The 23,625-nt window shown below is 31.9% G+C and overlaps 2 protein-coding genes across 16 annotated transcripts in view; one reads left to right on the forward strand and one right to left on the reverse strand.

Moving 5' to 3' along the window:
- On the forward strand, window positions 1-16,289 carry Nc73ef (oxoglutarate dehydrogenase Nc73EF). 10 transcript variants are annotated; one of them, XM_070307912.1, is made up of 17 exons: window positions 1-92; window positions 3,440-3,715; window positions 3,800-4,006; window positions 7,129-7,231; window positions 7,902-7,964; window positions 9,215-9,470; window positions 9,716-9,950; window positions 10,069-10,248; window positions 10,623-10,803; window positions 10,881-11,161; window positions 11,233-11,461; window positions 11,645-11,923; window positions 12,007-12,185; window positions 12,274-12,708; window positions 12,833-12,987; window positions 13,337-13,468; window positions 13,845-16,289. In XM_070307912.1, exons 2-17 carry the CDS (start codon window positions 3,446-3,448, stop codon window positions 13,942-13,944), a joined length of 3,285 nt encoding a protein of 1,094 aa, XP_070164013.1. In that variant the 5' UTR covers window positions 1-92; window positions 3,440-3,445; the 3' UTR covers window positions 13,945-16,289. The 10 variants fall into 10 exon arrangements, with proteins under 10 accessions (XP_070164013.1, XP_070163960.1, XP_070163977.1 ...); XM_070307859.1 differs by lacking the exon at window positions 1-92 and adding an exon at window positions 256-550; XM_070307923.1 differs by lacking the exon at window positions 1-92 and adding an exon at window positions 635-653.
- Window positions 15,940-23,625, reverse strand: part of Zasp66 (PDZ_signaling and DUF4749 domain-containing protein Zasp66) — an 18,158-nt gene continuing 10,472 nt past the window's right edge. For 3 of the 6 annotated variants that reach the window (XM_070308013.1, XM_070308048.1, XM_070308021.1), the window contains 6 exons: window positions 21,716-21,871; window positions 21,504-21,554; window positions 20,317-20,405; window positions 17,858-17,996; window positions 17,642-17,674; window positions 15,940-16,540 (listed from right to left, as the gene is read on the reverse strand). In XM_070308013.1, the coding sequence (XP_070164114.1) occupies window positions 16,448-16,540; window positions 17,642-17,674; window positions 17,858-17,996; window positions 20,317-20,405; window positions 21,504-21,554; window positions 21,716-21,871 (561 nt within the window). In that variant the 3' untranslated portion in view covers window positions 15,940-16,447. Of the gene's footprint in view, window positions 16,541-16,801; window positions 16,879-17,641; window positions 17,675-17,857; window positions 17,997-19,180; window positions 19,549-20,316; window positions 20,406-21,503; window positions 21,555-21,715; window positions 21,872-23,625 lie in introns of those variants that run through there. The other 3 variants (XM_070308029.1, XM_070308038.1, XM_070308058.1) reach the window with 3 other exon arrangements.

A 23,625-nucleotide genomic window follows, 5' to 3' on the forward strand; every position in this document is an offset into this window, starting at 1 on the left:
AATACTTGTATATTTGAAGAGCGCTTATAAACGGCAGTAGCAGCGAGTTGCAAATGGTGGATAGTGCATGATCGTCGTTGTGTTAACATCAGGTAAGCTTTTCCGTGATGAATTCGACATTGTCAGGACTCGCATCGCAATGCATCTCGATTCATTAAACCCTCGTTAACGATGCACCACACGTGATCGCGGCCAATCAGCTGCTTCGTATCAGATGCATCCTACATCGCGATCGTGCCAGATTATTACGCTCGATTACGTAAAATCGATCGTGCAAAACCAACAAACGACGAAAATAGTCAGCCGACTTCGCGATATATCTCGGCTCCCCCGGGCATATTCTCCTATCTCGAGAGAAAAAGAAAAACGCGATAAATTCCGACGTGTGTCAATTCGTGCGCGCGCGCGCGCGCGCGCTGCTGGTGCCGTGCCTCTGTCTCATGACGAAATCGAATCGAATCCACCGTCACTTTCAAGAAATCGACGAGATTCTCGCAAATACGCTGATATAGATTTCGTGCAAAAATCGAAAATTGTTACCGTTTCCATCGTAAGTGTCATATCACTTTATTAACGGTTTGTTAACGATTGATTAGCGAGTCCGTTCATTAACAATTTTCTCTGCCGGCAGATTCTAGCCGCTTAACCAACACGTGAGTCAAATAATCAAATAGCGTTACGTATTCACGTTGAATATTCGATATACACAAAGCCTGATCAGTTTAATTGCAATTTTCTGCAATTTATTCCACGACTTCATAATTCGCAGAGTTTGCAATTAAGATCATAATTAAGTTTCACGACCTTAATTTTTCTCTCCTTTCTTCAAAAAGGATATACAAATGCAACGAGTACATCTTATATATTTTTGGAATTTCAAAGAGTAGAAAAATATGCGATTAAAGAATGCACTTGGAATGCACATGCTTTGGATTTTCTTTCTCTCTACACACACACACACACACACATATATACATTTGTAATTTAAAATAGACAGGTAGATATGTTGAGTTTTAAATACGGAAAATGCAGCTAAAAATAAAAAAAGTATAAAATTTGTTGTTTTTTTTTTTCAGCCGAATTATAGTTTTATGTATATTCTTTTTTTATTTCAAGCGTGGAATATGTATCGCGATACAACTGACAGAAATGGACGTAGAATAATTGCGGATCGGTTGTGTAATCCACGCGATAATCTCCGACGATATATGTATATTGTAACCGCCTGGCCTGTCATCCCGGCATGTGACATTCAAGTAACGGCATGACGCGACGCATTTTCAGTGTACATAGGTATCTCGCTGCATTTCGCTATATATGACGTAGCGAGCAGCGATCAGGTCTTCTCTCACCCACCTCCATGCGATCTCGCGTCTCGCGGAGATTTCCTACGAAGGAGACTGGGGAAGTCCGTAATTTTGTCCGGTAGGATCACATGTGCGTGAACGAGGCCGAGCGATCGAAACGTTTCGGAGAAATCGTTTTATTCTATATTAGTTAGATTACAAATATGTGTTAACTCGTGTTAATTCGTTAATTATCCACATTTTTCTATACACTGGGTATTTAAAAGATTTTAGAGCTAATCGAGATAAAATGTGACACTCTGCACTTCTTGCAACAGTGCAATCAAGGTTGAATGCTTTGTAATGATACAATTTTTGCCATCGTTATGAAAAAAGAGCAGTATAAAAAAAAAATTAAGTTATAATAAAATTTTTATTACTCAATACTTGATTTTGATATAAATGAAAGCGTTGTATTAGAATTTTCTTCGATTTCTCTTATTTGTCTTAATATTGTTGGAATCTTGTAATTCGATCTCCAGAATTTTAAGACATGTTTAATATTGCTATAAATTGTATCTATGTCACTGTTTAATCATTTCATTGCAATATTAAATAAAAATGATTAATAATTGAAAGTTTGACAGCTAGTAATAAATATTCCAGTGTCGCAAAATTATCTTGACTGACACTGTTATTAAGTATTGTTATCAAGTTTTGGCATGCTTTATTATTTCGAACTGTCATAATCCCTATAAATATTTAGTACAACTATTTAAATGTCAGTCTGGACATCTGACATAAAATATAGAGAGTATAATTTTCCTCTAAAATGATACTACTTTTTTTTTTGCTAAGAGACTAGCGCAATATAGTTTATCATCTTAGAAACTATGAATATACATGTGTCTGGCAGCTAAAATGACATCTATCATAGCTTATCAGGATTTCAATGGCCCGTGATAAAAAAAAACCTTGATTGCTTTACCTATTTATTATGGTTTTTTTTTTTTTTTTTTTTGCGAAATATTTCAGATAATATTTTGTGAATCACTAAAAACATTGATTATTGTGAGAATCGTTTAATGTAATATACAAATTTCTTGTATTTACATAAAAATATGTACAGAATACATATTCTCAATAAGATATTTAAATTCTCTGCAACTTTCTATGTCTAATGTTTATCGCTTATTTTTTCTAGAACCATGTTACACAATCTGGTAACTGGCCAGTTTTTAAAAATAGAACTCTCTTCAATGTCTCAATATTTATGGTACAGATATTAAAACATAGTTAGATATAAAAAATGTTTTTGCCGGTATAAACGAATAAATATAAATATCAACTATTGCATATGTCGATAATATAACTGTGACTCATCCCCATTTAATTTTAGACGGTGATATTTTATTTTTATGCGGAAAATATACAATAATAACGCGTCATCTTTATTTAATCATACGCGAATATTAATGGGTTCATCATCGTTTTTCAAATTTGACATAATATTACATTTTATGATAAATTATGATTTATATATGTCGAAAACGAGATGCACATAATGAATTTTGTAAACATAGCTATAAATTGGCCGAGTCTATTTGGCTCATGCATAAATACACATGTATATATGTGTATATGATTGTCTAACATATTGTATAAGCATATTTAGACATATATCAATCACACATATATCAATCGTTATTTATACAATTGCAAAATATATCTTATTCACATTTCTCAGTAATCAATCTCAGCAATAAATATGTCATGCACAAAGTCTAGAACTTAAGTGATGCAACGAAAATGATAAGGAAACACAATATAGCAAATAAAGTCAGATAAATCAGATTTTGATCATGCTTGTAAGATTGACTTAACATACATCAGCACTATACTTATTTTAAGTCTGTACTCTTATTAATATCTTATGATTGACTAAAGCTCTTGAAACATTTAATCTAAACACAGATGCGATCTTCAGCCAATAGTCAACTGTTTATGTTTCACCACTTTTTAGGCATTTAAATGACACGTAAAATATTGAAATACATCTTATCTCTGACTATATTTACGCAGTTTCATTAGCTTATCTATATCTCTTCCTTATGTCGAGCGAATGAAACTTTATCATGTTTCATATATTTCAGGCGAAAATGTACAAGGCAAGGACGGTATTCAATACGCTGACCCCGTTGGCGCCGCGAATATGCGGGCCCGAAAGATACGCGTCCTGGGTGATCCGCAGTCATCCGTTCACCAGGACCAGCCAGGTGATCTTCGTTCAGTGTACCGGAATTGCGACCGACTCCGCGCGCAAGTGTAACAATCGTGTAACAACGGAACCCTTCCTAAATGGTAGTTCGAGCTCCTACGTGGAGGGGATGTACAACGCGTGGCTGCAAGATCCGAGAAGCGTGCATGTAGTGAGTAAATTCGAATATATTGTTGTATAGATTTTTCTGTGAAAAGACTTTCCTCAAATTTATTTTATCTTCATTTATTCCTAGTCATGGGATTCCTTCTTTCGAAACAGCACCGCTGGAGCTCCACCAGGACTAGCATATCAGGCACCACCATCCCTCGCTCCAAGTTACAACCAAGTGCCACTTGGAACTTTATTACCCTTTGGCGGGTCACAATTCGGCCAAGCGCCCGTCAGTGAAAAAATTATTGACGATCATCTAGCGGTGCAAGCTATTATTCGTTCTTATCAGGTATGATGTCAAGCTTTTGTTTATTCTGCTTCCAGTAACTGAAAGTAAATTGATTGTGTTGCATTTGCAAATAAAATATTCTATATATGACATTCTATTTATTCTGTGCAATTCCATGATAGATATGTCAGTGAAATGATAATCTTTAATCATTGCTAATTTTATTATTTTGTTTGCAAGTGACACTTTCTTCAGCTATTATAATTCACCACTTAATTCACTTGTGTAACAAAATGATTTATAAATTAATGCATTAAATGCATAACAACAAAAAATATTGTCTTTACTTATGACAATACTTGTCATATGGATATTGTAACAATACTCTCAGAATTGTTAATATATTTTCTGCTCCTATCTTCATCTAAAAATAATAATATTCTTTTAGTTTTTAACGTTTAATTTTTAACAAGTTTAATAAATTACAAGAGAGATGCCGGGAGCCTGAAAGTCTGCTTCTAAATTATAATAAATTAAACATTATAAATATATACAATTACAATATATATATATATATATATATAATATATGTATTTTTTTAATATGATAAAGAAGTTTTTTATAAATTTAGCTTTATAATTTTTTTAAACGAAAACTGATATATATTTTTGCTAAATCAGTTTTCGTAATTTATTTATACATTACAAAAATGACTATGGCATGCATTAATGTGTATCGTACATAATATATTTGTATGCATGTGAAATACACTGAACAAAATATGTCAATGTTTGTGTCTCAGTTTCATTTAAATGTATTAGAATATATGATAGAAAAACAACCTATGTAGACTTTATATATAAGTTTTATGTATAGTCCGAATAAATATTAATATGAACCTGGGACATGAGATATTATGTATTACAATTGATGCTTATTATTAGGGGCTATCATGTTTCCAAATTTTTGAATATTTGTGATTATCTCATATGCTCTACATCAACACATGATTATATGATAAATAAGAGATATATTGCATAATAGCCTCATTTTGTATAATTATTAGTTGTTCACTTGTTCTTCAATCTTAAGCATGTCTTGCATCTTCATAGTTTTTCCCAACTTGAATAGAGATCTTTCAAATTATGATCTTTACTTATTACTCTCTGTGAATAGAGATTAAATATTTTTATCGAAAAAGAAACAGCAGCATGCTATTTCTAATTGATTAATTAAAACTATAATAATTATTTGATAAGAATTACAATAATGATTGCAATTTATTTATCATACCTTTTACATGAAAATGTAAAAAGTTAACATTCTTTCCTGTAAACATTGTTATATAATATATATAATTTCTTGATATATGATATTCTATAAAACACGTAAATTTATATATATATGGAAAAATATCTGTCAATTTTTTCCATTGTATCTAGCCGTTATATTGCTTTTTTTCTCTCATTATAACTATGTATGGTGCAGTTGTAAAAGTAGATACAGTTATATAAATGTGAGGTTTTTTTTTTTTCTTTTGGATTATTCGTTGGTGTGTAGGCCCGAGGTCATTTAGTTGCCGATCTGGACCCACTGGGCATTATGCAAACAGACTTGATACACACGCATTATGCAGCTCGCAAAGGGTCACCAGAACAAGTGCTGCGTCAATACATGCTTGGTAAGGCTTTTCTTCTAGAGGATTTTTCACGGGCTTTTCTTTTATGATATATGTATAAACATGCGTTTTTTCTCTTCATATGCTACAAGGCTATATGAGAATCGCACGTTATACTAATTTAGAATATTATATTGTATAAATGCATATATAATTTATAGATTATTTTATTTGTATTTTCTGTGCAATTTCATTCATCGAGACATCTTTTCTTAATTTTCACATTCAATAGTATTATTTCATATAAGCATTTTTACATATTAACAGACTTTATTTTTATTTGACGAAAAGAATATGTTAATAACTTATGTTCTCATAAATTTTTCATTCGCGTAAAATCTTTAATTTTGAAAATAATAATTTTAAAAATCGTTTATAATCTTATTTATGTCATAGTATGCATATTAAATGATACAATTTTAAAGCGCAATGATTATTCATATAGTATATGAAACGCATTTTATAATATTTAAATAAAATCGATTAAGTCAAGTAAGAAACAGCAATCCATTATTTTATATATCTATAATAATATATTCCTAAATTTTCGTTATTTTTTAATGTTGAGAATATTCTACAATTAGATTATTCTCAATGAGATAAATGGGAGAGAGTTATATAAAAGTAAATGTTAGATAAATTGTGCAAAAGGAAGGTGTTTAAGAGAAACTCTACGATGCATTTATATATACACTGATACTGAAAATGTTTTCGTAAACATTACATTCATTTTAGTAAATATAGAAACGATATACACCATCTCTTTACAATAACTGATAATTGAATCAGCTTTGTTCACAATTTGAAGGTTTGTGCATATGTAGACATGAAACTATTGAATATATATTGACATATTATAGTTTAACATTATGCATTTATTGCATTTACAATAACAGAGTAAAAATTGATAAATATGTACATTGCTCAGTATGCAAGTCAGAGGTAAGAATTAATTTCCATCAATTCTGTGCATGTATAATTTGTATGCGTTATTATATGTATTGCTTTTGAACACTTTTGTACACATTTATCATCCAGCATGCCTGTGTCTTTCCAAAATTTGTATACTAACTCTTATATTATTTTTCTTTATGTAAATTGCATTAAATAAGGGGAGTTTTGAGCAGATACTTTCATTGTTGTTCCTTTATCTCATAACATAAAATAATATCGTGAAATATTAATAGAAGAACTAAAAGGAGCAGATAACACATTTACAAAATGAAAATAAAATTAAAATATTTTATAGCTTGATATATATATATATATTAATACACATATTGAATGTTAATTACTGTGACATTATGTTTTTATTAGAAAGCATAACAACAGCTTGTGTGCGTTGAACATACTGTCTTTGCTGTGATGTACCTAAGAATATTTTTTGAAGAAAATGGAACACACATCAAACACAGTAACTTATATCTTAATTAAATATATTAAATTACACGCACAATCAAAAGTAAATTATTTGGTTCGCATGAATGTGACATTAAATTGACAGATTCGTGGCCATCATATTGCTAAATTGGATCCACTCGGCATCAACAGCGCTGATCTTGATGATAGGCATCCGCAAGAATTACTCTATACCCATTATTCATTCGGTAAGCCTAAATGCACGTGACTCTGTACGTAAATAGAAAAGAGTAAAATGTAAAAAAAATTGAATCTTGGACGAAAACGCGTCTGATGCATTCGAAGGCTACTAATTATAATTTGATTTTAATATTACAATTTGATAATAACTCAATTATAATTTTTTATTTTTAAGCATATTTTCGATTAATTATCCAATTTACAGATTGCATAAAACTATACATAACTTCTTCTCATGTTTAATTTAAATTTTAATGAGAATGAACATTTTATTCTCTTTAAAATAGTTTATATACACAAAATATTTATGAAACTTTACTCTGTGTTATGACTTTACTATGTATTTATTTTATCGATTAGTTCTATTGGTAGAATTCAACATATTTCAATATCTTATTATTATAGCGCTTATAATTTACTTATTTTTTATTCTCACATCCTGCGAACATGACTATTCTCTTAATTATATCAATATTAAATAGAGATGTGAAAGATGAAATGTGCAACATATTTAATTATTAACAAAATCAGAAAGATTCTTGATTCAACTATAGTGACTAATTTTTTCTTCAATTCGTCTTATCGAGCAAATGTAAACTGAGTACAACATATTAAGAAGAAAGTTCTTTGACGATCAGTATTCAATACAATTGTTGAGTTTGAGTATAATGTTCACAGGCAAGAGACTACGTACTACTTTCTCGCAGGAATTGCAATACCGAGTAGCTGTTCTAATGAAAAGTATGTAATAATCGTTGCTCAAACCAAGGAAAACCTAAAGTAAAGTTGTCTTTTACTCGCGCTAGGATATTTTGAATGGTGTTGGTTTATTTCATCTTTTATTTGGGACTGAATTTCTGATCAAAAGCCTCTATAAAGATCAGGTTCTTTAGTGCTTTATCTATACTATGTAAATATATTTGCACACAAGGTATTATTAACTTAAGCATTTTCTGTAGAGGAAATGGAGGAAGGACATGTGGATATCTGGATATAAATATTTTAATACAATAGACATTTGATTTCCATTTTTTATATAAAACTTAGCTATAAAAACTAATTTTGTTCTTCTTTTACTTTTGAATTTCTTGTTCTGCTGCCAAATTGAAATTGCGTATATTATCTCTGACAATACTCTAATATATGTATCTTTTCCTTCTATTTTGTGTATCCCTCTCACTGCACTTTATATTATGTTCTTTATTTACAATATATTTTATATTACGCTATTCTGTTTTATTTTAATTTTTGATGATGGTTTAAATTATTGATGCTTTATTTGAGCTTGCAACTTTTTGTTCTTAACAGAAAACTTTATCTTCCCTTTAAGTTTAGCATCTGTTTGCAGTGTCACGCGTATTATGATATATTCATATATTGTGATCTCAACACACAATACATTTACATTATCTCTGAAAAATATAATGCATGTTTTTATGTTAGCAAATATTTCACATTGTGTGAATATTAGATTTATATCGTTCTTAAAGAAAGAAATTACAAATATGTAATATATATGCGCGACATATATATTTTAAATATAATTTATTAAACAGAATTTTTTTTTTTTTTTTAAGGGTAAATATTAAATTGTACCCAAGAAATAATTGAGATTGAAAGTAAAATCTTGAAGTGTTTAAAAGACACATTTTCAGTATCAGTTTTAAACGAAACAAGTAGGAAGAAAAGTACACTTATCACTTTCCAACAATTTCCTATACATACAATTACATTTTTTATTTATTCATACTAAGCGACCTATTTTATATAATTAAATATGCGAGAAAAATCAATGCTACAGTTACAAATATTTTTGAAACCGTTATAGCTTGCTCAAATGCACAATGTATTTAAATATACAGAAATATCTGACAATGAGTGTAATATATTTATAAACTGCAACATTTATAAACATAATTCTCAATTGTGGATGCTGCGCTTTGGAATAATGTAAAATCCGTGTGTTTTTTATTTGCACGTGCTTGAAACAGAGGAATCTGACATGGATCGCGTTTTCAAATTGCCGTCGACCACGTTTATTGGTGGCAAGGAGAAATCGTTGCCGCTACGAGAGATCCTAAAGCGGCTCGAGGCCGCTTACTGCGGTCACATCGGCGTCGAGTTCATGTTCATTAACTCCTTGGAACAATGCAACTGGATTAGACAAAAGATGGAGACACCCGGAGTTATGGAAGTGACGAACGATGAGAAAAGACTCATTTTAGCAAGATTGACGCGCGCAACCGGGTAATAACAACGGTGTCAATGGAGTACCAGATTCATGCCAATTCTGCTAGTCACAAATTTTTTGTTTTCTATTTATCATATTTTATTTTTTCATATATATAATATCATTGAATTTATATATTCTATAAAAGACATTTTTTTCAAGATATATTTTTTGTTTAAACATGGAATTCAGTTTTTTAATTTTTCATCTCTTTAATTATCTAAGAAGCATGTCTAGTAAAAGCGTCTTATCTGAATCGCAGATTTGAAGCGTTTTTGGCGCGCAAATGGTCCTCGGAGAAGAGATTCGGCCTGGAGGGTTGTGAAATTTTGATTCCAGCTATGAAACAAGTGATCGACAAGTCCACAGAGTTGGGAGTCGAGTCGATTGTCATGGGTATGCCTCATCGTGGTCGTCTCAATGTTCTCGCTAATGTTTGTCGCAAGCCGTTGAGTCAAATATTTACACAATTTGCTGGTCTCGAAGCCGCCGATGATGTAAGCATTAAAACCAACGATGTTTTTTAGCTGTGTACTAGATAGTGTATTCCGCTAAAGCATTCTTAATCTTTGCGCGATTCGTTGCGACTCCTAGTAACGATGAAATGATTTTTAGGGTTCCGGTGATGTGAAATATCACTTGGGTACATACATCGAGCGTTTGAATCGTGTAACGAATAAGAACATTCGTCTCGCTGTGGTTGCGAATCCATCGCATTTGGAGGCTGTAGATCCAGTGGTTCAAGGCAAAACGCGTGCCGAGCAATTCTACCGTGGCGATGGCGAAGGCAAAAAAGTAAATAGTTATTATATAAATCAAGTTTCTAAATATAAAAATATAAAATTCTAAATATAAAAAGATTTTTATAAAAAAGTATAAACGCAGGCTGAAAAATGCGTTTTTCTTTCTTTTAAAAAAAAAAAATTATATTATAATATAATTAATATTATATAATATAATATAATTAGATATCAATAAATGGATCTAAATTTAAAAAATTTGTCATCTTATGAGATTTAAATCAATTAAATTATTAATAAAATAAAAATCTAATTATATAAAATAAATAAAACATTATTAATTGGATATCTAATTATATTAGGTCCAATTCTACAATTTTATTGCATAAAAAATCATTTTGAAGAGTATAATAATATTTTATGTTCCAGGTTATGTCTATTCTTCTTCACGGAGATGCAGCGTTCTGCGGTCAGGGAATTGTTTTCGAGACAATGCATCTATCCGATCTGCCTGATTATACCACTCACGGTACTATACACATTGTCGTGAATAATCAAATTGGATTCACCACGGACCCAAGGCATTCGCGATCATCTCCATATTGTACTGGTTGGTATTTACGAAGTCTTAGTTTTATTTTTTAATTACAATCTAGCATAAACAAACTTTTTTTTTTTTTTCCCCAGACGTAGCGCGAGTGGTGAACGCGCCCATCTTCCATGTGAACTCTGACGATCCCGAAGCCGTAATGCATGTATGCAAGGTAGCGGCGGAATGGAGAGCCACCTTCCACAAGGATGTTGTAATCGACTTGGTATCCTACAGACGTAACGGCCACAACGAAATCGACGAGCCGATGTTCACACAGCCTCTGATGTACCGCAAGATCAAGAAAACTCCGCCAGCCCTCGACAAATATGCCAATTCGCTCATCAATGATGGTGTTGTTACCCCCGAGGAAGTTAAGGTACGAAAGTCGTACGCATAAAATATATTTTATATGACTGCTCTTATGCCAAAAATTTCTATCTGTTGTAGGATGTCAAAGATAAATACGAAAAGATTTGTGAAGAAGCGTATAACAACGCTAAACAGGAGACACACATCAAGTACAAGGATTGGTTGGACTCGCCATGGTCCGGTTTCTTCGAAGGAAAGGATCCGTTGAAGGTCTCGCCCACTGGTATCAAAGAAGATACACTCGTACACATTGGCAAAAAATTCTCATCACCACCGCCAAATGCCGCTGAGTTTGTCATTCACAAAGGTAAACAGAATTAAGTTAGAAAAAATGAAATGTGAGATAACAAGAGATATTGGAACAAAGAAATAAATTAAAATTATATGAACGTATACAGAAAGATGTATATAAAAATACGTTATGCAAAAATTATATTTAAATATGATAAAAAAATGTGTTAATTTAATTTGAATTTAATACTTGTTACAGGTATCGAGCGTATTTTAAAGGCTCGCATGGAAATGATCGAGGCTAGAACTGTCGATTGGGCTCTCGGCGAAGCTATGGCTTTCGGATCTCTCCTCAAAGAAGGTATTCACGTTCGTTTGTCAGGTCAGGATGTGGAGAGGGGCACATTCTCGCACAGGCATAACGTGCTACATCATCAGACTGTCGACAAGGCTACTTACAGGCCGCTTTGCTATCTGTATCCCGATCAGGCACCTTACACAGTGTGCAACAGCTCTTTATCCGAATTCGGCGTTCTTGGTAAGACCCCGGACTTTTATTTGGCGCAATTATTATACTATAATTTTTATTCGTATATTATAGTAACTTTATCGTAATCATAGGATTTGAATTGGGCTATTCTATGACAAATCCTAATGCATTGGTATGCTGGGAAGCTCAATTCGGAGATTTCAATAATACGGCGCAATGTATAATCGATCAATTTATCAGCAGCGGTCAAGCCAAATGGGTTAGGCAATCTGGTTTGGTCATGTTGCAACCTCATGGTCTCGAAGGAATGGTAAATAAACGAAATCAAACTTGTGAATAAACTTGAATTGTTTTCATAATTTGTCAATTTTATTTTGCTTTTCATTTTGCTACCATAGGGTCCTGAGCACTCCAGTGCTCGTCTGGAGCGTTTCCTTCAAATGTCCGCCGATGATCCGGATTACTTCCCGCCGGAAAGCGAAGAGTTCGCCGTGCGTCAGTTGCACGATAGCAACTGGATCGTTGCCAATTGCAGCACGCCGGCTAACTACTTCCACATCCTGAGACGGCAAATCGCGCTGCCATTTAGAAAACCGTTGATCATAATGACACCAAAGTCGCTACTTCGTCATCCGGAAGCCAAATCTAGTTTTGACTTGATGTTAGAAGACACGCAGTTCCTCAGAGTGATACCGGAGGAGGGTACGGCAGCACAGAGTCCCAATAACGTTAAGAAGCTACTGTTCTGTTCTGGAAAGGTTTATTACGATCTGAAGAAAGCTCGCGCTGAACGGCAATTAGACGACAAAATCGCGATCGCCAGGATGGAACAGGTCAGTCGTTTATTTTTGGAATAAATTCAAAAAAAATATTTTGATTCAAATATTTTCTTTAATCATAATAATAAAAATTACAATATTTTGAAGATATTTTAATCAATTTATTTTGATTCTATAGATTTCGCCCTTCCCATACGATCTCGTCAAGAAGGAGGCTGCAAAGTATCCCAATGCGGAATTGTTGTGGTCTCAGGAGGAGCATAAGAATCAAGGCGCTTGGACCTATGTGCAACCGAGATTCCACACGGCGCTCAATGGCACGCGAAACGTAATGTAAGTACCGAAATAATAAAACCGACAATAAAATTCTAACTATGGAATGTATAAGTAAGATGTATGTGTGTGAATGCACTTACATGTTCACTATGTATTATACTATATTGCGTTTCTTTTTTTTCCTTGTTTCTTGTATCTTGTTCACACGGCCCACGTTTTTTATTTTATCGCGACATATCGAAATTTTATATTAAAAATTTCAAATTTTATTATACGTATTTGAAGTATTATGCGTATATGTGTCTTTCTTTCGCAATAAGTTATTATATGTTATATAGGCAAACTTCTATTTTTTTCGTTTCTACTTCACGAAAATAAAATAAAGAATCTGGGCCGTGTGTTACAGTGATACATCAGAAACGAGTGAAAATGATCGAGGATGGTTAGCTGATTTGTTTTCACCAAACAAACCAACAAAACCCTCAATTGTATCAGAGCAGTCAACGGAACCTACTGAACCAAAGCAGAGAATAGTAAGGTAACCTTGACAAAATAATGAAATATGATTGTTTTCATATATAACAAAAAACTATGATTCTGAATAATTTCCACATGTTTGGAAAATGTAAACCATATACAAAATTATTTTACTTCATATCTCAAAAATATTGTTTATATTAAAACCATATAATTTAAATAATTAAAAAAATAATTAATATATAATTATATTAATCATATAAGTGTGTATAATTAATTGTGGTAATATTTAATTGAGTTTCTCAAAGATCAGAAGTAATTCTTCCATCAGTAGGGATCGTTGACTTAATATTATTGATAATAGTTATAAATCGCTTTTTAAAAGTATGTACTGTACGTAAGAAATGACACTGTATATGAAAATATTAATGTTTTAGCTATGCTGGACGTCCTACAGCAGCGTCACCCGCAACTGGCAGCAAAATGCAACATCTCAAGGAACTTAAGCAACTACTTGACGATTCTCTCAGTTTTTAATGATCCTTTTTAGCGTTATATGTAGAAAACTGAAGATTTATTTATTTTTCTCATATCTTAATGCATCAATTACGATATTGTTGTGTCCTGCTCGTCGCATAACATATAACAGAGATTATACCGTAGTCATTTAAACAATTTCTTTGTAATGATATCTCTTACATTTAAGTTTGCACACGCGCACAAATGTATCGCGTTCGTTTGTCCAAAATGCAATATGTTTTTCTGTCATCGACTTGCATAATATATGGACAGTATAAAATTAACTAAGTTAAGTATGATAGCCTTCAGTTACTACTATCCAATTTGATTGTTAGTTTACATTAGGGATTTTTTAGCTATTTATATTACTGATTTGCAATAAGCAACTTATCTGTATATGCATTTCTTTCTCTTATTTATGTTTATATTAAAGTTTGTACACTTTTTTCTTAATAGAAAACTCGATCATACATGTAAGTTTGGAAGATATGCTTGATGCGCGTGATTGGAATCGGTAGAACTTTTATATATCTTAGTTAATTTTACAGATATATCTGTAAAAATATTTCTCAGTGAAACACGTGCTAGTCGATTGATCTATAATCTATGTGAACATGAAACATTTGTGCGCCAGTCATTTTCTGTATTTCACTTTATTTGTATTTTATTTTGAATTAATCTTTTGTGAAATTGATAAGATAACAGGAAAAGTATTATTAATTTATATAATGTTATGCAGTGCGTACATTTTAATGTATAGCAATTCTGAAGTATACTTCGGAGAGAAAACTGTCCATGGTAAAGAATTATGAGCAGACACTTGGCAATTTTTTTTTCTTTTAGTAATTTATGCCATGAGATGGTTGCTAATTACTTTAACTTTTTATTAACTTTACTGTATTCTTATAAAAGGTTAAATAATTGGCGGTTTAGCAGCGCATTTACGATGCAGACGTGTGACGTAGCATTAGCGCATTCTCGAATTGTATATTTCGCAGCTTCGATTGCATTAACGCGACATTAAATTGAAAGTATTAATTGAAAAGTATTTCTCAATTAATGTTGGTTTAAGCTTAAAAAAAATGTCAATCGAAGCCTCTAGTGCTACCCCATGGACAGTATCGACGAATACTTCAGCTCAGTAAAGAGTGTTGAGAGTAGAAGACAAATTAGTAATTTTTAATAGCACATCTAGGGATTAATTTTAATAATAATAATTTAGCCGGGGCATCCGTGGCTCGTATGATCCTCTGTGCGAAGATATGCAAATGCACGGTATTTATATTCTTCTATCTGTACTATTTAAAGATGAGACACGGAGAAATCTTAAGAAGTAACACTATACACCTTATTAATTGGAAGAAAGTATTGTATATATCATAATATTTGATTTATATGTGCAGCAGATGAATCAATTTTATTTTGCTTGATGCATATGAAACGATAGTTATGTGATATCTAACGATTTAGTACGATATTATTATTTAGACAACCCAATGAAAGCTACAGTATCTTCAGTTATACTTGTTCCTAATCGTATCATCATATGTGTTTATAACGATAATATGAGAACACATATGGTTGAATGTTAAACAGAAACTGATTTCCCTCAAGTAAGTATCTGACACTTTAAAATTTTATTTAACGAAAACCGTTGATATTACTCTCGATATTGTAACATCTTAATGCTGATTGAATTAAATTATCTCACGTATCTGATGCGTATATTTTTCCCTTCGTAATATTTACAATTTGCAGATATACATGTAACAGTTCATTGAAAAATAATTAGAAGAAAATATCTAATTATTTCTCTTTTATTGCATATTTTTTCGTGATATGTGAGATTAATAATATGTATGATATACTTATTTAAATTTTACCATCTATATCTATGAGTTAAGCAATAATTATAATTAATTGTATATGAAATTAATTAGAAGTTCTTGGGAAGAAAAATCTGACTCCGATTTGAATTAATCTCGAGGAAAGAAGGTGAAATTAGACAAGATGTATTTTGTGAAAATTAATTTTTCATTGTGCATAACGTTAAAAGTATAATACAGTGTGTAAATAGATTGTCAAAAAATAGATACATCGAGATGCAGAGAGGAGAAAGAGTAAGCTATCTTAATGCAGGCTAGCAAAAAAAAAAAATATTAATCTCGAGTAAAATATATAAGATTGCAAGCCCCGCGTGCTAACGACGTGTTTTAAGATAACTATTATTATTGCTACGCTTAAAAATACATGGCATTGTTTTATCCGGCAAGCAATGAATGTCGAGTGCAATTCATCAATTAGCGCTTTTATAAACTTTAATGTATATGCACTTAATAAGCTCGTTTCTCTAAAAAATATAATCCAATTACTAAACATGCGCAATCTCAGTTAAAAGAGATTTTATTCGACATTCGTCCTCACGCGTAATTCGTTTATTGCGTAGTACAATAAATAAAATATAGATTTATTTAACATAAATAAATGGTAGTACATTTACATATAGCGGTCAGTTCGGCTTTTAATAATCGGTCTGTCCCAGCACACTGTACATGATCCTCTTGAAGCTATTACTTTGATGAATCTTCTCGCCTTCGTCGTCGAGCACGTTTATCTGAAAATTGAATTATTCAGAGCCGCTTTATATTTCCGATTTGATCTGTAAATGTACGTTATAAATGAGCTAAAAGTTTAATTTATGCTATGGACAAGACGATTTTTATCTCGTGAGACGGCATGCACGATTGTAGCTTAACACAAAAGAAAAAAACAAAACACCCGATAGTATAAGCATAGTGAAATAGCACATTTATCCTATGAATTAATTTCTTTATGCGGAAACACTTTAGGCAAAAGTAATAGAAAACGCACGTACAAGTTTCTGCAAAAATTTTAATAGTCGTTGATGAGATCCTTAACAAAAGGGAGGGGAAAGGGACGTCTATATCCACCCTTAACGAAACAGAGGCCGAAAATTAGATTAATTATATCTCCGATCGTGATGATTAAATGACACATCCACATAACAATTAAATTTAATAATGTATATATATGTAATGATAATGTATATTAATATGAAATAATCGCGTCTTTAAATAATCGAACGATTCGATGTGAGATCTTTCATTCTGTAAATTTAGAGAAGAAGATGAGTGTATCGGATCTATCATAATCCCGATGATGAAATGCAGCGGTCGATTATTACTGGGAGATGATTTGGCACGAAGCTTCGGTAGACAAAAAAGAAAGAAGCACAAGAGAAGTAACGCCTCGTGCCAAGTCACTTATATAATCCAGTGCCGTTTTGTCGGCCGACTGTGTTCGGTAATGTTATAAAATATACGGGACCGACAATGGTCAATAAATTTTTCCGGTAAGCAAATGACAATAATAATAAACGCGTGAATAATTAAAAACTGTGTGATTAGGCCATTTTAGAGACGGCATGTTAAAAAGAAATATTCTTCAGTGATATTTTATAATATGCGTTTTTTTAATGAAATGAATGATAATAATACAATAGAGAATCAAAGAGAGAATCTTAAGTTCAGAGAACATAGTCTATTCAGCATTTCATATTATTCTTGCATAGAATCCATGCAATAACATGCGAAAGAGAAATGCATTTCTATTGTATTTTAGCCTGATAAATTTTCTCTAAAATTGTGAATCCTAAATTAATCATCGATCAAAACGAAGAATCGCGGATACTCACGTATGCAGGACTTTTCGGTGGAGTCTGGTATATCTGTTCAACAAATGTCATGTCGTTTAACACTATTCTTATCCCTTACAACACATTTAAATATATTTAATGTCGCAAAAATAAGAATTTATAAAATAAGATGTCTCGAAGAGAAAAGAATCGGTTTTGGATTAGGCGTACGATATTGTCGTATCGCTTGAAAATACGTGAAGAAAAGGAATGTACCTTGTTCGATTTCTGCGGTGTGAAGACGCCGGTGCGAACTGGTTGCCTGACCTCCTGCACCTGGTCCCCGAGTTCCTCCTCTTGCAGAGCCTTATACGCCTCGCTCTTACTCGGATCGTACTTCATCGGCTTCTTCAAACTGCACGTATCGCATGTATACACAGGGGGATGATTTTTAATTTTGTTTTCGTTCTTTCTTTCGCTCATGCGACTTTTATCTTTCTCTCTATCTGGATCGGTTAGCAGCGGCCAGGGTTACGATTTGCCAATTGCTATTATGCGTTCATGTATTTTTGCTTTAATTTGTTCGAGAGCGACTTTCAGACGCGTCCTCCAGTCGAGTTCAATCGAAAGAAAGCGATAATTATCATCGTGCAAATTCTATGTACATATCCGATCAGGAAGAACGCGTTCGTCGAACATTTTGAAAATTACGCTTCTCGTCGAAAAAAATATTTAAAAAAGATAGATTAAGAAAAAATGATATTTTTTTTATTATCAAGATCCGACGAAATCTTAAAAAAAGTCGCAGATTTTTCTGAAAAACTTTTTTTCTGACATTCGATCCTCTAATACACTTATGCATAGGATAAAAAAATAATATAATATATTGAGAAAAAAAAAGGTGGTATAAAGATTTTCAGACTATCTTAATTTTTAATATTAAATCTTCCACGGTCACAAAATATCATTTAAAAGGATGTTTAAAAAATATATTTTCAAAAGCGTAATCTTCGAAAGTCGTCTCGAGCTATTCGTGCACGGTATCTACGATGCATGCATTCGAACACTCATCGAAGTTAGTAAATATTCTCACGTGTTTTTTTAATTGTATTGATTATTATTCACTACTCTACCGCATGCAAAAGTTTATTCACTATCGCTAAAGAAAAAGCTTTTTGCGCGGATTCGCGAAATTCTTAATTTCGTCTAAATAAACGCGCCTACAACTTTTACTATACAATATGAACGATAAGCTAATTTGAAATAACAATCGCACATTTGTTTCAAGGAATTGGAACTCAGTGGCCACGTTCACTATGTCGCAATAAAATTAATTAAAATAATTATTCATATTATAATCAAACAAAATATCATTATTATCCGTAAAAAAATACATGCCGTTTAAAACGAATGATCAAATAATTTAATTTACGGACAGACAGTATTATGAAATATCAAACTGTAAATTTAATGAATACTTAGAATATTTTTCCACTTTAATCATTTTCCTATTTTTTCTTTTTTAATTTTATTTCCTATTTTCATTCTTTCTATTCCTATATATATTTATTATTTTCTATTAATCAATTATTAATTTTTCTCATTAAAACCCTTTATGATAAATTTCTTAAATAATTTAGAAATAATTTATTTAATAATCCGCGTGTATATATATATGTATATAATTAAACTTATACAATTTAATATATTTAAACTGTATACTTTAGTAAAACAAAGAAACGTGCCCAATGAATTACATGTGAAAATTAGAAAACTTTGCGGTCATAAATCCGACGTGTGAGAAGCATCGGAAAACGTCTCGAACGTCTCTCGACAATTTTTAATTTGGCTTATTGAATTGCGGCCAAACTTTCTTCGAGGAGGCGGCCTTGGCCTGCTCCTTCAAGATTTTCGCTTGCTCCTGTATTTCCTGTTTCTGTTTCAGGAAGGAAAAATCTATGAAAATGCTGGAAAACAAACAAACCGCTACGTAAGTAATCAATTATCAGGAGAATCCGAGAGAGCTACAGGAAAAAGAAAGGAGCCAGAAAGTCCTTTTTCTTTTGAACGATGGAAGACCGACGACCGCGCAATCTCGAACGAAGTAAGTCCGATTTAATTCTCCAATTGATGATTTTTTTCCGAATTAGTGTTCGTAAAAAAAAAAAAACAATGTTTTTCTCTCGTTCGCATTTCATAAATCTCTAGAATGTCAGAGCATTATATCTGAAAATGATCAACGTTTTTTCGTATAAGTAATATATTTAATTATACCATATACGGCTATATAAAAAATTAATGAATAGAAATTGATAAAAATTCATACATATGCATAAAAATTATATATTCTTCTGTTATATAACAATTTCAATCAATCTCTTTAAAAATTTCAAATCAAACTCTTTGTTTTGAAGATATTTTCGAGAGTAAATTCATATCAACTTCTTTCACCCATCTTTTACGATGCCATGAATCACGTAAATCTGTTAATTTTAATACGAAAGATCGGATTTTTCGTAATTTTTATTATATGACAATGATCTATGAAAATGTGCGAGCGGCATTCAGCGGAAAAATCAATCTTTTATTAATGTATTACCCTGTGACTGCTGCAAGCTTTACGGTGTATTAGCGATTCGTTAAATATATTTATTTAATTCGGTTTAAGTAGTTAAAAAAGAAATGCTAGTTAGAAGATCTTAGTGGGCAATCATAAATAGTGATTGTCTACTTACGGTACGACAGACGCTTGGCACTTGATGGTGTCCGTAATGTTTTGTTCCGAATAGAGCCCGATCGGCGAGTTAAATTGCTTATGGACAATCTAAAAGAGCGAAATTTTTCGCGTTTATGATAATTGCACAATACAATTTGCCGTATTATCATACCGCATAAAACTCAAAAAATATATTCCTATGGTTTGATATCAAAACGACCGCTTTATTATTTTGTAAGTGAAAGCGTAAATAAAATTTTATTCAATTTTCTTTTTTATTTAAACATTTATTTTGACAATGTAACTAAAATTTTTAATAAACACATGAATATTTTGAAAATTTTGTGCAATATAAGCAGAGTATATTAATAATGCATTATTATGCCAAAAATGTTCACTGAAAATGTATTATTATTAAAATCTGTTGTCTAAGTTGTGTCACTTGTGACTGTAATATTATATTATGACGATGTAGAGTTGCAAGAAATAACTGTAATGTTAGTTGGCAGTGGACACAATAAATGTTTAGCCACTGCCAAAGGTTTTGCGTCGGAAATTCGCGATACTAAATAATTCACATATTTAATTTATAAAGTAATATTGTTACAAATAATATCTCATAATGTAACTAATCAGCATCCATAATCGTTTCGTTATGTCCAGGTATTTTTAGCCGGTTTCATCAAAAGTATATTTTTGAACCGTATTAGTAACAATCAATAATCAAAACAATATTAAATAAATATTATTCAAGCTATAGGGGTTTATTTTAAAATAATTAAATTTACAATTTAAAACTTTTTTAATATATTACATTAATTTAAATTTAATTTAATTTAATCATTGAAATAAATTCGGTTAAGTTATTTTAGTGATTTCATAAATGGGAGGTAGTGCAAGTTATATCGATCTGTGATAAAATCAATATATCAGTATTATTTCGGATTGTAGAATTACAAACGATAGAATTCAGGATATTCTGTATTAATCTAATAATCCTGCAATAATCACATTAATACCATATATATCATTATTATTAGTTATTATTAGTTATAACAAAAAATCGTAATAACAGGGTTCTTGTAAATTTGAAACTTTCGCAAACTCAAGTTTTTTGCGGATATATCGGATATCCAAAGAGCGTAAGCGTCGTTTCTCAAAGCGGAAGCGGCTTACGAAAGAAAGCAGAACGGAAGTGATCCAAACCTTTGGAACTTCATTCGGTCCATTGACACGCTGAAGTACCGTTTCCGCCACCTGCCCAGACGACGTTTAATGAGAGATACAATTTAAAAGAATCGATTATACACGCGACTCATCCCGATTCGATAAAAACGCGTCTCTAAAAAACAAACTTACTTCCGATTATATTGTCGAAATAGTAGGGTATAACGGAAGATGATTCTCTGGAGCATTACCTTTTGCTTCATAGCGACTTCAGGATGAGCCGGCTCGTAATGATGGGGCGCCGCCCTGATCATCGGATTCGGATGATGTCGCAGGTAGCATTCACCGAGAGGGGCATCCTTCTTCACCTTAGCACCTGGCAGGACCAAAGGAGTCGTGCGGTAGGGCTAGAAAACAAATCATAATTACGATTTCGTCACTGCAGTATTTCATTATTTTATTATATTATTTTATCTTAGTATTATTAATACATATAATATATTTTTCTTATATTATTAATATATATATATATATATATATATATATAATATATCTTTCATCTCTATAATTTTTTACAAAATTAATATTTCGCTATTATCAATTAACATTGTGAAAATATACCGGTAACTATATAAATAATGAGATAGTTAATGGGATAAATTATAAGATAATATTCTGTCGAAGCGATGCCAATTAGCTAACAAGATCTAAAATAAATCGCAATAGAGGCCATGGCGATTAGGATGGCTCGTTATAATCTCTGACGCTTCTTATGTCGCCATAATTCCAAGCAACGACGAGAATAAATCGATGATGATGATATCGTATCCTAAATTAATTGATCCCGTTTCGTGACACTAATGAGGCAAGGTATGACTTGAAGAATGATGAGTTACAGCAAAAAAAAAGTAATACGGTTTTATATTTTTAAGATGCACATTTGAAAGATGCTTTAAAATAATTAACACTGAAATAATGCCATCAATTACTTTGGAAGCTTTCATGATATATTAAAGTTTTTTTTTTCAAAAATGTTTTTTTTTTATCAAGTTTCTTCGTCGTGAAATAATAATTAATGCATTTTATTATAACGGTAACATTCTGTTTTTCCGTTTTTCGTAATGCAGATAATTTCCAACAAGCGGTAATACATTAATCGATATTTTTGGCGCGATACCGTGAACCGGAAGTGATATTATTCGACGATGATCGATTGTTTTTAAAGAAACAAAAATTTCGTCCAACTGGCTCACAATAAGAAAATTACATAAAGCATTTTCGTATCACGAACGAACTTAGCTTGGCAACATACCGTCGTTTTTGCGCGACATTGCGAAATTACGTGATTTCTGCATCGTGCATCGTCGATTCGTCATACAAGTTTCGTTCTGTTTACAAGTTTGGATTGACGAAACATCCGTGAAAATAAATATAAAACGGAATCTCGTAATCTTCCGTCGTTGTGCGAATGTTGATACTTCGCGAAATCTCGAAGTGTGGTGAAAATTTGAAAAAATAAAGCACAGCTGCTGCGACTTTTAGAAAGTTGTAGATGAGAAAAAAATCTTTCGTGAAATTTGCTCGCGAAAAACGAGTTGTCATTTTATTTCTCGTTCTGCAAAAATAGTCATTTTTGAAGGGCAGCTTAAGATTTACGAGCAATTCATTCGTTACGACGCGTTGTTGGCTTCAGAATTATTGCGCCTCAAATTTGCGAAATATAATGAAAAAATACTAAACTGAAAAAATACTAAATTCTAACACCATTCAACTTGAATATATATTATTTTTAAAATTTAGTCACTCTTCTATAACGTATTTTTTGCGCTTGGCTTTTTCTCGAAATATGAAATCTTAAGACATATGATTATATAAAAATATTGTATAATTATCATATTACCAGATGAGAGTGACAATTGAACAATAAATCAAATAAATTGACAAATCGAGATCTCTATTAAATTAAATAAAAAGTACATTCATAAAATATAAACATATGTAAAATGGTTATATGGTTCATAAGGAGTTTGACCTCTCGTTTCATGCCCACTGCCTTTCGGCATTGGCGCTACAATGAGCATGCTGCAAAGTGCACGTTTTACAATTTTAGAACCTCGGTCGCGGTCGCGGCAAGTTCGCGAACGAGTTTTGCGTTTCACGT

Source organism: Polyergus mexicanus, unplaced genomic scaffold, assembly GCF_030449975.1.
Source record: "Polyergus mexicanus isolate NDT 795.1 unplaced genomic scaffold, iyPolMexi1.0 SCAF_2, whole genome shotgun sequence".
Lineage (NCBI taxonomy): Eukaryota > Metazoa > Arthropoda > Insecta > Hymenoptera > Formicidae > Polyergus > Polyergus mexicanus.